Below are 16057 nucleotides of genomic sequence, written 5' to 3' on the forward strand. Positions count from 1 at the left end.
CCCAGGAGAGCTCTTAAGACTGTTTGCTTTGAATGAACCTGAAGGTTTGGTGCAGCGGTGGGAATTTGCTGCATCACGAATCCGAATTCCCAGCTCTAGCGATCAAGTTCTGTTTTTCACTACACAAACTGGGACTGGTTAGTGAAACATTGCTAACAGTTAATTTTAGAAAAACTCTGACAAACTGGAAGGAGTATTTATAAGACCTTAATATTCAAATCCAGCACGTAGCACATTAGTTTTGATTAACCTACAACTTCAAAATAGCTAAGCGCATACCAGATGAGCAGTGGAAGAACTACTGCTTAATTCAGTGCGACAGGGACTGACATCGACAAACAGCGTATGAAAAAACAGAGTTTATTTTAGTCTCTGGCACAGTATATTGCTGCTTTTTCTCTCCCCGAGGAAGATATAATTTATGCTATCCTTGAAACTGTCTCACCCTGTACTCTGCTGACTCTGTTCATTTCCCTGACAAAAGAACTGCATAAAAATGTATTTTTTTCCCCGAGATGATATGTGCCTGATATCTTCTTCAACAAGAAGATATCTACATGTAAGTGGCTAAATGTTAGGTTACACAACAGACTGAGGTGCAGTTTATAAAGATCTTGACATTATTGTACAAAGGTTGATTTTATTGTTTTATTAGTGTTCAACCTGTGCTTCTATTTTTATAGAGTATTTAATTGTGGTAGCAGGTTTGATTAGCACACGATGTCCAAGACAAATTTTCGCTATGGGAACAATAAAGTGTCTGCCTATTTGGCTAGTTATCAAGGTCGTTTTCATTCACAGGTTATCTGTCTTATATTACAGTGTTACGACGTAGTGATAATGTGAACAAATACGCAAAAAAAAAAAAAAAAACACATTGTTTATAAAAGTTACATACCCCACCTTGAAGCACACACATTGAAGAGGGAATAGTTTGATGATTCATCACATTGACCCACCTGATGATGTGGAAGATGGCTGATATGAGGAGCTCGTTGTAGATGGCTACAGCAATGTACCGCGGCTCGTGGAAAGCAGAGGGGATGGTGCGGACGGTGAAGCACAGGTACACGCCCCACAGCAGGAACAGGAACTCAGCTGAAACGAAGACAGGCCACCGGATTTGAAGTTGTTTGAATGTCAAATGCATTAATGTTCTCATTTTCTAAATTAAAAAAAAAAAAAAAAAAAATGTTCTCATTTTCTAAATTAAAAAAAAAAAAAAAAAATCTGATGTCCACCAGATGTGTGTGTGTGTGTGTTTTTTTTTTATCTCAGTACAAATCCAGATGTTCTGTAAAGGTTTGTTAGAGAACTTTTGTATTTACATGTAAATGTCCAGTAATACATATTGTCCCATTTTAAAACATGAATTAACAAACAAACATCATGAAGACTGAGAAACACAGCAGACAGTCGGGAAGGGAAGTTGTGGAAAGGTTTATGACAGGAGTTATAAAACAACATCCAACATTCATTTCTCTACATCCAAATATGTTATAAAAACACGTGGTGTTATGGGGTATGCTCATTTTTTTCATGATCTTAGACACTTTGGAGAAAACATGAGCTGATAACTGACATTTGTCGATGCCTCCATTGTATCTTTCAGATGTTTTACGCTTCCAAAGTTCAACATTCACTTTGATTGACTTCAGTTTTTTGCTACAAAGTATCAGAAATGAAAACATCTCAGAGCTGATGACCTGTTATCTGCCGTTGCAACCGCTGTGCTCTTCATGAAGCCCTTTGCTAATTATTCCCAGGATGCACTTTAAGGCCAAACAAGAAGAAGCCTTTTCCATTAGCACCCATATTTTACATAATTCTCTGAGTAGCTGCAGGCTTTCTGTGCTTTATCTACCTTTAACTCCCTCCATACAATAGTCATCTTTGTGAAAGCCTTGGCAATATGTACCCTTCAGGAAAACATTGTTTTGTAATTTGCCATCCACGGTCCTCATATCAGAGAGGTGTGGTCGTGTTATTGGGCATATTGTTTAGCTCTCCAAACATGAAGGACGTCAGGAATACTATAAATGTAGCGCCATGTTAGTGAGGAGAGTAGTTTCCAAACACTTGAAACGATTCACAATCAAATGTTGCAGGTGAAGTAACCACATGCACTTAACCTTAAAGGGGCAGAGCTATGTATTTTCCAGATCCTTTTATAGTGCAATGAAGTAACTGTGTTATCTTCAGTTGTAAAAATGCTGCACATATCAAATACGACTTAAAAGAAATTTGACTAACTAAGAAATCACACATTAATAACTTTGTCCATGTGACGTCTCTAAAAAAAATAGGAGCCATCATCCTCCAACTACTTCCTGTCTTCTACTTTGTGGTTTGTCCCAGTGGCGACATCTGGTTGTTGATCACGTGACTCGTGATGTGCAAAAATGTTTCCATTGTAGGTTTGTGACATAAACCAATTTCAATATGGCCAAAAATGGTGGTATTTGTGAAAATCAATATAAAAAAGCACATCCTACTAAAAGACGTTGAAATTGACGGCTGTAAAAGTAAAAAAAGAAAAAAAAAAGTTTAGAGGGTATGAATAGTCCTTCACACAGCAATATACTGCTATAAATACGGTTAAACTTTCAACCCCTCCTTCAAATCTTATTATGAAGCAATAAAGAATTATAAATTAATCCTCTTCCCATGACGGCAGCGTTTGTTATCCTCTTATCATGGAGCCGAGTTAAAAAATAGGGTAATTTACAGAGAGGACGTTGAGAAGAGACGCCTGCCTTCATTGTTACAGGACAATATTTCAGAACAGGCAATCCAGTGTGTGGCTGCAGATTGCTCATTATCACCTAATGAAATTTTAAAGTATCAAAAAATCTAAAGGAATTATTGTAGCGCGCAAAGCAGCGGAGTCTGTCTCTGCACCATGAAATTATGTTTGTGATCAATAGAGTATAATCCCCAAAGATTAGCACACACATAACAGCATCATCTATCACTGGAGGAAACAGAATCATCAAGTGAAATATAAATTTAATTTTGCACACCCTTTTTGTGAACTTTCCAATGAGGCTCAAAGTGATTCAGTGACTATTGTTAGATTATTATTATTTTTTTCTGTTTGCAAAATTAAAGAACTGTCACAAATGACACATGAGGCCTGACACCATAACAAATTTTGCTGGACAATACAGAAAAATTTGTTTCAAAAACACACAACACTGGAGCTGGAAAACATTTTAAATAACAACAAATGGATTGTGAAGTCTCAGAAATCAAAACTGCACTTCAAATAATAATTCAGTTTAGACAAGGAAAACGGTCAAAAGTGGCAGGAAGTGCAAACTAACTTCTTCGTACTGGGTGCTAAATATTTCTCAAAATGGCGGCATTTCAATAATATTAGAAGGAATGTCACTTTAACAATTGTTGTCTAAATAAAAATGAGTGTGCTCATTTTAATTTATCATATGGTTGTTGTTTTTTGCTTATTGTAGCAGGCTGAGGTAATCTCAATCTTATTTTTAATTAATATTTAGGAGCATGCACAGTTTTTAAATCATCACTAACTACATAGAAAGCATCCATTTGTCAAAGCATCAATATTGCAAAAACCCACGTACACACACGCGCACACACACACACACACACACACACACACTCACACACACACACACACATATATATATATTTCTGTTTCCTATTTTACAATGGCTGATGTAAATCTTGGCTGCAACTAAAGATTATTTTAGTTATCGATTAATCAAGTATTTTGACGATTAATCGGTTAATCAGGTAAAAAAAAAAAATTAACACATTCTACAGATATTTCACTGAACCACTTTGGCCTCTTTATGCTATATTAGGAGTACATTAAAGGATGCAAATGAACAAAAAAATAAATAAATAAATTCCCTTTTTAAACAAGAACATAAATATTTTATTGCCTGAAATGCAAAACTGTTGCATTCCTGTAGTAAATCTGATCCAGGTAAAGCTGCAGCTTTACTGCCTGCAGAGTTTTGGCTAAAACAGTCTTCAAATCATATAAAACAAAATTATTTTAGAAAGAAATAACTATTGCATCATGCAGGTGCATATAAATCATTCACATAAACATTTTTTTCTTTTCTTTTTTTTACAAAGAGGGCTTTTCTACAACTCTTGTCAACATTAAAAAGCCAGCCAAATCAGAAAAAGAAACAGGACTGCTTTTCAAAAACGGGGTGTCATGCAGCATTGATGCAATGCTCCGCAGCTGCTTCAGAAGGTGCTCCCCGTCCCTTTGCAGCCTCCGCAGCATGTCGCCGTCTTCTCTCCGGCTGTCAGAGCAAACAGCAGGGCTTCCTCATTTCCTAGCTTGTCTACACACATTCAGAGGAACAACCGGAGGGATTCCTGCGCACGCTTCGTTTCGGAGCGCGTGCATTTGTTTGAAGATGTCGCCGCTTTGCAGAAACACACACACACGGACACACACTTTCTCTCTGTAGATACTTTGTGCTGTCTCCAGAGTGTCCTTAGCTGTCCTCCCTCCACATGCTTGTCTTTCTGAAGTTCTGGTGGTAGAAATGTCTCTCCGCATCGTTGGCTACTACCCGCCAGCATTTTCCCCCCTCCCTCTCTTCTTTCCCTGCCACTTCCAGTCTCTCAGTCTGCATGTCTGTCAGTTTTCAGTAGGATCTCTGAGGGATTCATCGTTTCTCCCTTTCCAAACAGGATTAGTCTCCCCTGCTGCCAGACTGGCTCCAGTGAGGTGCACATCGCTGCCTCCTGCTTCTAGAATCAGTCACCGAAGAACAAGCGCTGTAACACAAGCTGAAGGCCATCTGGGTCATCTTGAACAGAAACACTGCAGGGTTCTTGCAATTTATGATGAGAGCAGTATGGATTCAGGGTGAAAGGTACGAGCTCAGGAATCTTTATCCACACAATCCAGCAATGAGGCCCTGACGTTTTTATTTGGTACATGTTCTCTGCAGACGAGCCTCCTGAATATGTATGTGCGTTGGTGATAAGATGCTAAGCAAGCTTTCCAAAAAGTGGTTATAAAAGAAGAGTTATGGTCTGAAATTCTGAAATCCAAAAATATATATACAATTTAATTAGTTGACAATTATTAATAATCGATCCATCATGATTATTTCGATTAATCGTTTCAGCCCAATGTAAACTGTCACGCACTTTGGCTTCAGAGTTGACTTTAAATATGCCATACAAATACATTTGAGATTGACAAACATGCGTCTGCAGTTAAAAATAATTTTTTTTTTCTTAGATAAATAGTGGATTTTTTTTTTTGGCTGTTTCCTATTTACATTGCTTAAATACAAAGGTTTCTTTGATGATTTAATGATCAAATCGAGTTTAGTGAACAAATCGAGACTTTTTCCAGATTGACGGGTCCTGACCGTCCAGGTGCTCCTGGGATTTTCACCCAAACAGCAGAGGGCGCTGCAGATAAAATCTGCCTGAATTCAACATCTGATATCAAAGAGTCTAAAGTAGACGTGCATTCTAATTGAGCGCTAATCACAAAGTTTACAGTCTACACTGAAGCATTTTAGACATTTGTGCAGGTATGTTAACTATAGATATTCTGAAAATTAATCCCTCTGTGTTCACAATGAATTTTTCCTTTCTGCTCTTCCGGTTTGCTGTGTGCCACTTATGCAGCATGCAAACTGTGAGCTGGACCAGCATCAGTACAGCTCTGCCCTTCAGGCGGCTCGTTGTTCTTATTATGCGAAAGGATCACTCCATCATTTAACAATTATTAAGAGACTTGTGTGGAGAAAAGGTAGCTTGTACTCCCAAAACGTATAATTTCACATTCAATTTTGAAATTGTGAAAGTCCTCTGAATTACAGCCTGAAATTGTCCATTTTGAAAGAGGTAGTATGTTTTGGGACCCTTTGAGCCTTTCTTAAATAAAAAGCTCTTTTTATCTACAAAAGGAAGCGCATGAAAGCAGAGAGGTTTATCAGATTTAGAGGAGGTCACGATGGTACCTGTTAATGTCTGCTACAGTTGAACAAGACTCCAATTTGTAAAGTTTTGCAGATAATTGGAAGAAGTCAAACTAAAGTGTCACCTGTAAGTGCGACTATATGCATGGATGTCTGGTTTTGAAATTACCACCTACACATAATAAGTGAGGACATCATGTTTACAACAAGTATGAAGGAAAAAGTGTAGAAGACTGATAAAAAGGCAAATGACTGACATTACTACAGGTAATTTATACCACCAATTCCAACAATAACCTCAATCAGAGGGTGGCGACAAACACACAACAGATCAAGATTACGAGAAGAGGAAAGGCAACGACGAAACTAGACATTACAGACATTACGGGAGTGATCAGATTATTTTATATTTCAGGTGCAAGTATACTAAAACATGTTGATGTTCTGGTGAAAAAAAAAGTTTTGCTTTTCTCTTGAACATGGAAGTGACAGAAACGACTGAAAAATGTTCCTATCCTTTAGAGAGTAAATATGCCAGCTACGTGGAGCAGGTGATTTAATTCACCCTTCTGCCAACACATACCCACATCTCTATTTCATCCCTTCCTACCTCTTTTTCATTCCTGAAAATAAACCTTTTTCTACCTACATGGCTAAAGCTTGTACTAAACTACTTTATTAATCCAGAAAAATGGTCACTAAAATGCACAATTCTCAAGTCCTATCACCCGAAAAAATTATATTATTACCTTCTATTATTATTCTAATTACATTGTTACACCTCCTCATAGCAGGCTGTGAGTAGATCAAAGAAAATGTATTTAAATTGTTGGTTGTCAAAGCAGACATGAAAGACCCCCACCGGCAGGTACAAATCGAGTCACGGTCGACACAAAACCTCTCGCAGGAGGGGGCGTCATTTCTGCTTTCGACTGAGACCGTGATGGTGGAAAATGGCGCCGAGTCCAAACGACCAGAACTGGACAGAAAAGCCGACATGATGGTCACAAACCAACAGAAGAGAGAGGATGTGCTGGCATCGCTAAGGGAGACGCACCGAGAGCAAAACATCAACTTAGTGTCAGTGATCCAGCAGAGGGACTCTCAGCCCAACATCGGGCTCAGCATCGGTGAATAAATATGTGAAGAGACGTGGACAAGAAGTGGTGAAAAACTCAAGAGATACTTTTTTCTACAAGCTGACCAACAACCTTAACACAAGTGTTTGAGGTTTTTTTATGGACCATGAAAGCCACCTTAAAAGACCCAGAGATAAGAAACTGAAATGCCAAGCTAGCAGAAGACAGGAGGAAAAGATTAATTGTGATTAATTGATTTTTAATATTTTTATTTATTTTTTTTTAAAGAATTGTTTGTTTATTTTGATGTATTTCTAATATTTTATAAAGAGGTTAAATGAATAATTTGTAGAATGTGGCAATTTAAAAAATCTGATTAATCGATTAATCATCAGAGTAATTGATTGCTAAAATAATCGTTAGTTGCAGCCTTAATCTCGATGGACAGTGATGAGGTAGTGACATGAGCTGATGAAAACTTTTTGATGTACAAACATAAATAAAACACAAATACCCCTTGACCTTTTCTCTATTAGATTTATATTTCTCCAAACATTTCTCAGCTGAACTCCCATGATGAAGCAGTTGTTGGTAAAGTAACGAGATTACAATTGACTCGCAAGCGTGGAAGTCAGGGTCACAAATTTTACCCAATCAATGACTTTCCTCTTGACCAAACTGCCAAAAAAATAATAAATAAAAAATCCCACACACACACACACAAACACACACACTCACCCACTCCCATCATGTAGTCCCATCGGTCCAGCAGGCACATGCTGAACTGCATCCCCTCTGGTGTGAAGCCTGCGACTATCAGACTGCGACTCAGCTCCGGGCTCTGGCACACGGCCGACGTCCAGGCCACCAGGAACCACAGCACAATGAGGAGGATCACCGCCAGCAGCCGCAGGACGCGCCAGCTGGTCATGTAAGGCGTCCTCTGGGCCGTGCGGGAGAGGAACACCTTCAGGACCCTGAGGGAAGGAAACACGGTCTGAATCTGGAAAAACTCCCAAGATTATTTCCAAAAGCTGAGAAGTAGATGTTTTATCCAACATTTTCAGTTTACTTGGTCCATGTATTATTAGACTATCGCTTCAGTCGACGTTCCCACAGAAAACATATCCATTTCTTTCTAAAAGTTTCATACTGCAGCTTTAAGGGTTTTGTCTTGCCACATTTCGACAAGGGCCACATTTGTGAAGTGAAAATCTCATAGTTCTCCTACGGACAAATCCGGAGCTGAACCTCAACCTGAGCTGTAAATCTCTACAGCTTCTCCTTCGAGCTTTTCTGACTAATGTTCTCTAGTCCAGCTAAAGTGAACCTTCATGCTTTGGTGTACTTTTACATCTATGTATTATTTTTTTCACACAGTTTTGGATAACTTTGTGTGTGGCCTGCATCTCAAAATTTCAATACTTTTAATAAGCAGTGAAGTTTGAAAAATATGTCATTCTCTGTTTATAATGCTCATCATTGGCAGTCCGGACTTTGACAAATCCGTTTCATCTGATATCCAGCCGGACCGCTCAGGCTGTAAGAGTTTCTTCCCCCTGAGGAACACTTTCCATCCAACAAGCTAATACAAAAAAAAGTCAAATTGGTAATTTTGCCAAGAGAACTTTCTGGCCAATCTTTGACCTCCTTCTCCCAGCTCAGTAATACTTGCTCCAAGCTGCAGATTAGGAAGCCAGTGTGTGTGTGTGTGTGTGTGTGTGTGTGTGTGTGTATGAATGCAAGCAGACGTGGAAAGATCAGACCTGATGTGCAATTTAAATGTGCGTATCGGCTAAGAAAGCACACAATCTGTGAGAGGGAGCTGAATTATTGAAACAGAGAAAGGAGCGGAGGAGATGGTGGGATAGGAGACGTCGAGTGAGAAGTGGGGTTTGCCTATTTTTAGTTTTTGCTTTCAATTTAATATCACCATCAGAATAATTCATAGAAAAAGAAAAAAGAGAGAAACATCTCAGATACTGATTTACGCTCTATGTTGTCATTAACTCAGCCGTACCTGTACAGCTTGAGGATGATGGTGCCGTACGCGATGGCGAATCCCAGCAGGCGAACCCACCTCAGGAGGATGCATCGGAACACGCTGGGGTTGAAGTACAGGATCATCACCTGGAGCGACAGACAAACACACCGGCATTCTGGGTCAGACCGAGGTCGGGTTTCACGAGTACACTGCAAAAACTTTAAATCTTCAGAATATTTTTGGTTTAGTTTCTAGTTCTGGTTTAACTTTTTCATGCCACATTCCCTCCAAACAGCACTAGCTTTTGTTTGGGGACTCCCTTAGGCAAGCCCACCACCAATGCTACAAAATATGTAAAGAAACCCAAACTTTAAGTTTAACTTTATGTTTTTTTTATTCACTATTCAACAATTATTACAATTGTTTAGTATAAATGCTGCCTCATACCTTCTGATTTTTGATGGGCACGAATCCTGTGGCTGACAATCTTATCAGATTATATACTATGACTTTACTACCAGATAGTGCAAACTTTCATCAAAACCCCCTGAAATTCACATCAAATTTTACTTTATTCCCACAGCTCTTATGGATTTTTGCAGCTGTATGTCCTTCGCGGTAGAGCTCCTTCAGTCTTTTTCTTGTCAGAAACTTTTCCATTTCTTGAGAGGCAAAGCAGCTCAATGAATTTAACCGGCAGCCAATCAGAAAATGAGCATCAGAAGTAAGGCTGAAATAAACCACTTTAACTTACATTTCATTTAAAAAAGGATTAACAGACTAAACTAATTTAAAAGTACATTTCCAGAAAGATGACGGTACTTGTTTGAAGTCAATAATTCCTTACTATTGATTTTAAAAAAGCTCTACTTCCACTGGCAGATTATTTCACTTATAACATGGAAAACATGTCTTGTTATGAGAGAAATAAGCTGAAATGATTTTTTCAACAAGTTCTGTTGTTTACAACTAGTTTTTTAAACAACTAGTTCTAAACAATAGTGCACTATTGCAAATATTCTAAGATATTTAGAATATTTGAAACTGGACCAAAAATTTTTGTGTTTTTGCAGTGATATAATGTCACACATATCGCATTTCTCTGTAGTTCATAAAAAAAAGAAGAAAAAACAGAAATGCAGTGTTCACTATGAGAGAAGCAGAGCTGGAGGCAGACCTGGCATCACAGAGAGTTCACGCCTCCACAGCTCACATCGACTGAAAGCATCATGTGGGTTATATGTAGGGCACGACATTAAATCTCACTCGAAGTTCTGCGTTTTCTTCTCGTTTTTCCAGAAATAAATATTGATGTTCTGACCTGATCCAGTCTTGAATCGTCTCTCCAGTTTGTCACAAAGCTTTGAATTTGGTGACAGTTCATAAATCATTGCTTCACCTTCTTCTATTCGGATGTAAAGACTTTTTTTCCTCCAATTATTACCTGAAGTAGGGTGCAATGGAGGCGAGTCTGGCATACCGAGAAAAATCACGGCTTCCATTTGCACTTCTGCATTTCACTTCATTAGCGTGCAGCTCAGCAGGATGCCGTGTATTAAATCTCCAGCGGCCTCTGTTCTGAACTAAATGGAGCTTGGATCAGTCACTTAATTGGTACGCCCCCTCCTGACCGTTTTTGCTTGACCCTTTCAGGAATTTGCATTATTTTTGCGGTTTAGGGAAGTCCAAAGAAAATTACCACGCCCTTTTCCTCCCCCTGAGGCAATGCTTGGAAGGAAGTATGTGATTGTTAAAGTTTCTGTAGGAGCTCACAGACTCCGGAGGTAAATGTAAGGTAACTTGGAGCAAAGTTTGAGAGTTGGAGAAGAAGAAAAAAAAAAAGAAGAAAAAAACGTTTGATTTAGAAAGTTTAGCCAGAAAAACAGATTACAGCATTGGTCTTGGTGCTGTGAAGACTCAGGTTTCCATAGCTACTCACGAAGCTAGCTTGGCCGTTACCTTCCTATGCAGTTCTGCTTGATTGTCATCTCCCTTCACTGCTCAATCTTGTATTTCTCTCACTGGCTTGGATTTCGCTGGGATAATTTTAACCAATCAGTGAAAAGAAGGAGAACTTGTGAACAATGAGATCAATTTTCTGTAGTTTTACAAATGGCAGCAGAGGAAATTAACAAAGCCGTTCAGCTCATTTTGGCCATGTTTTAAAATATTAAATTAACATCGGCAGCCATCTTGTTTGGCTTGGCACTTCTTTCTTCGCGACCGAAGACGGTTGTTTACAGGGCAGAAAATTTCTGGTAAGCTCCATAGCACTAATTAGCGCATTAGATGCGCCACAGCCAAAAGTTAGCCATTGAGTAAAAGTTTAAAATAATACACAGTGCATTACACCGTTTTAATGTACCACAAACTTAACTACATAACCCCGTGCATCCTCTTTCCAGAAGAATAATTCAGTAAAAGTGTTTTCAATCAGAAGCTTCTTCCAATTGGCTGCATCACAGCTTGCTACAGGAGACCCTTCCTCCCCACAGCCTCCTCTTTGAAGAAAGTTAGATAGCGGGAGTTACTCCAACAACTCACTTCTCTTTAGGAGTAATGTTTTTTATCTTCTTTTTCAGGGATCAGTCAAGGCAGAAGCGATATTCCCTGACGGCTGTCGACTCTGTTTGGAAAACACACACCCTGCCAGAAACCAAAAATGCTTCAGAAGCTGCATCCACTTTGAAGTGTTTACTTGCTCTCCAAATTCCCCACTTCTCAGTCCAGTTGTGCATCTGGGATGTGCTGTACAAAGAGATGTGATGCATGAAGGGCATCCAGCTTACAGGACATAAATCATTCACCACTAAATCACCGACAGGATTCTAGAAAGATCCATGCCTCAACCAATCAGCACTAATTAGTAGTTTTATTATTATTGTGTCTTATATGTGTTGATTCTATTTTATTTCTGGTGTTTTTACCATTTATGTTGATGCAACTGGATCTGTGAATTTTCCTCTTCGGGATAAATAAAGTATCTATTTTGAAATTAGACCAGCCTACTATTTAAACAGGTGGTCATAATATAATGCCTGATGGTTGTGTCAATTGTAGGCAGTGGTGACTATAACAAATTTCACTGGACGATAAATTGTCCCAGAAGTTATTGCAATAAATGATAACATTGTTTTGAGACCATTTTCAAGTAATAGAGTGGTAGTGGCGTAAAAACACTAGAACACATTCTCAAAGATCAGTGTATACAGTGTAACACTGAATAATACAAACTAAATGCTATTACACATGGAAAAGCAATTTTTACATAGTTACTATAGTTGTTACACAAATAATGGTTATAATGGTTAATTTCTTCCTGTGGATGGTTGCTGCCACTGTTGGGGGAAATATAAGATATCAAACTTGTTAACTTGTTTACTGTAAATGCATTGTTTATCAGCTGATGTTATGTTCAAATACCATCAAATATGAAATAATATGGTACACTTATATACCACTCTGTGTTTCAAAAATCCAAATAACTGTTTTTAGTTTATTAATCAATAGCCATTATAAACAATGGTATGATGTAAGCTAATTACAAATTATCTAATGATAATCACTGTCTTTCACACATAGAGTAGCTTTGGAACGATAAAGCATCTTATATTGACATGTTGGTATAAGGGGGCCACCTAATAAAATCTGCTTAGGGCCCTAAACAGGCTTGTGCTGGCCCTGAGCGTACGGTCGGATTTCTCCACCGAATGTCACAGTTTGCAGAAACCCGAAGTCACGACTGCAACAGCACAAACTGCACAGAATAAAGTGAAAAATGAAAGAACTGGAAAAGCTCCGCTCCCCTCCTGTCTTGGCATTCAAGAGACGCCGAGCATACTGTGTAATGAGGCTTAAGTAACACCAACACCTGTAAGCTGTTTTTCCGCCGAAAAGAAGCAGAACACGTGTGACAAATCCAACAAAATAGCGAGCCAGCCTTGTGAACGCAACAGTCTGGCTGGGAGATGCATTAGGACACAAGGGGAGTTAATACGAGATAAGGAACATGAATCACCGCGCGCGCTCCATCGGGCCGACGGGAGAGCGGCTCAGAGACTGTGGGATGAAGACAAAAATGATGAAATGAGAAAAATATTAAATCTGACAAGAAATTATGTAGCTACGGAAGATGTTACGAGTAAGAGATGACTCAAAGCAAATGTCACAGGATCGTGAGCGGTGAACTAATCCAAAGCTTATTTCCTCCTCGTTATCGTCGTGGAATTGGCGGGATGGATTTCACACATGCTGCCAAAGTGTGGATCAGCGTGCAGTTAGACTGTCATAACAACACTGCTTGTCTGAGTCGTCGTCGGCATATTCGCTTCAAGTTCGACTCTGACACGCCGGCTCTGCTCCTCAGCAGGAACGTGACAAACGGAGTCAAAGCTGCTGGATCTGGTACAACAACAAGAAATTGGAACATCATAAAATGAGTCTCATAAAATGATCTCCTAATATTTTTAAAGTCCAACTTTACATTGTAGAGGAAAGAACACCAAGGCTGTCGCAGCTTCTCTGACACCAAGAATTAAATTAGCTTCTCTTTGGACCTGAAAGGAACAGCATAGAGTCAGCACACAGCTTCAGTCATCACAGCTAGAAACAAGTGATCAGGCTCCAAATTTGGGTGTAGCGATGAACTCTGACCTGGACCTTCAGAGCCACATAAAGACAGTTACAAAGTCGGTCTTCTATCACCTGAAGAACATTTCCATGATTAGAGGACTAATGTCTCAGCAAGATCTAGAGAAACTCATAAATCCGTTTATCTTTAGTCAAACTGATTACTGCAACATGTCCTAAAAAAATCAATCCTCCAGCTGCAGCTGATCCAGAACGCTGCTGCTGGCGTTCTGACTAAAACAAAGAAAATAGTGTTCATCACCCCTTTTCTAAGATCCTTCTACTGGCTCCCAGTAGTTCAGAGAAAAGACTTTAAAATACTGTTGTTAGTTTATAAATCACTGAATCCCTAGTAGCCCATCCTCATAACCAGAAGCAAACATGGAGAAGCAGCATTAACGTTTTATTAATCTGGAACAAACTTCCAGAAAACTGAAAAACAAGCGAAACACTGCGTTCCTTTAAATCAAGGCTAAAATTGCCTTTGATTAATAAGAGCTAGAAAATATTTTAGTACATTTTATGTGTATGAGTTTGCTGATGGCATTTAACAAAATGTATGTTTTATTGCTTGTTTCATAATTGATGTTTTCAAATGATGATTTTACTATGTAAAGCACTTTGATCTGCCTTATTGATGAAATGTGCTATACAAATAAACTCAAAAAAATAATTTCTATTTTCAATTTAAAAAAAAAAAAGTGAGCCTGAAGAGTGATGTTCTTAAACTAATGAGCATCACTCAAAGTGCTGGTAATTAAATTGAATCCCACCTTTAGCAGCTAAAGGATTACAATTTTTAATTACACAGAGCTTAGAGTATGACTCTGATTGTGTGTGGTCATTGTGTGGCAAGCTATTATAAACCCAAATGACAGGATTTTAAAAGTGTGAAATTTATTTATTGCTTGACTTTGATATACTTTTGTCATTTATTGTTGCTGTTACAATCAAAATCAAACTTGACAAAGCAAGAAAATCACATGGTAATATCATTATCTACACTGCTGTGAGATATTGTTTTTTATTTTAAAAAATTGTCACTAATTTTAACAGCAGACAAAGATAATTTGTGGGAGTAGGAAATTAATTCTTCAAATTTTGATTGCATTTATTACAGAAAAGGTTATCTAAATCACAGGTAAACCTTTAGTTGTGCCTCTGAATCATTAGCAGGACTCTGAAGTTCCTGTCTGCATGCTGAGGAGGCAACTTTGTCACTTGAGTCTGTATGTTAAACCAGGAACAAATCTAAAACAAATCTTTTCAAAAAGTTACGTCTAATTTTGACATTTTCTTTATGAGTTGAAACATTTTTGGCACAACAAAAAGCAATCATAAAAGAAATCTGTAGTAAGGAAGCATTGTGCTTATTTTCTTTGTTCTTTGTCATTGTTTGTTTCTGATTTTGCCCATCAGCTCATCTGAATTTTTACGTAACTCCTTCCTTACATTTCCAAAACACACACACAGATATTTGTCCCAAGCCCGATCAAACCCTTCATCACTATGAGCCAGGATGCTGAAACTGCAGACAGCTTTTATTTATTTATTTTTTTCATATCATCTAGTAGAGAAGGTGGCCGTCTTGGTTTGCCTCCAACCTCTGAAGTCTCCTCCATCAATTAATCAGCAGAGGTATTTTTAAAACAAGTTGTGCCAGGACTTGATGGACTGTTTAAAAATGCATTGAGAGCCGGAGTGGTACAGCTACAGCTGAGAAGACTTGTAGCGGCAGAGGGAAAAAAGTAGGAGGAGGAAAAAAAAGAGAAGGAAATAAGCTCTGGCAACAAATATTGAGACTGGAGGAGAGGACGCAGACAGAAAAGGAACATGCAGACGAGGTTATAAAAGAGAAACAATGAGGACGTGAAGGGCAGGGATGAGCTTGAGACAAGCAGTGAAGATGCTGAGAAGTACAGTAAAAAAAAAAAAGATGGTGAGATGTAGCGGCGCAGTGGGAGGAGATAACACTCGACTTGTGAACATAAAAGTGGCAGGATATTTTAGTGCGACTATTTTTGGGACTGGAGGTATCCTTGGGGTGCAGAGAGAAAAGGATAAGTTGGCAGATTTAAAAAAAAAAAAAATCAAGATAGGTTTGATCTCATAAGGATGGACTCACCTTCACCGATGACTTCATAGCAAACACCCAAACATACACCTGGAGTTTGGGTGTTTGTTTGGGTGTAGTGCCATTCCAATGCCACAATGAAATAGAGTTAAGATTGGGTCTAAAAAACCCAACTTTACCCAAACCTACAGGCAATGTATCTTAGCCCAATCCGACCCTATTAAATCACTTTAGTATTATGTTATTTTAATTGCAATTTTACAGCTTTTGTTTTTAGATAACCATAAAGGAAGTAGTATGTCTTTTCCAGCCACACAACATCACTTTGTAACACAATCAAGTAACT

General features: G+C 38.5%; 1 protein-coding gene across 1 annotated transcript in view; it reads right to left on the minus strand.

Annotated features, from left to right (window-relative positions):
* Nucleotides 1-16057, minus strand: part of LOC103129206 (probable G-protein coupled receptor 158) — a 79020-nt gene that overhangs the window by 14351 nt on the left and 48612 nt on the right. The window contains exons 6-8 of the mRNA XM_007540206.2: nt 9045-9154; nt 7763-8001; nt 960-1098 (exon numbers count right to left, since the gene is read on the minus strand). Coding sequence (XP_007540268.1) covers nt 960-1098; nt 7763-8001; nt 9045-9154 — 488 coding nt within the window. The remainder of the gene's footprint in view (nt 1-959; nt 1099-7762; nt 8002-9044; nt 9155-16057) is intronic.

Source organism: Poecilia formosa, unplaced genomic scaffold (assembly GCF_000485575.1).
Source record: "Poecilia formosa unplaced genomic scaffold, Poecilia_formosa-5.1.2 Scaffold524, whole genome shotgun sequence".
Lineage (NCBI taxonomy): Eukaryota > Metazoa > Chordata > Actinopteri > Cyprinodontiformes > Poeciliidae > Poecilia > Poecilia formosa.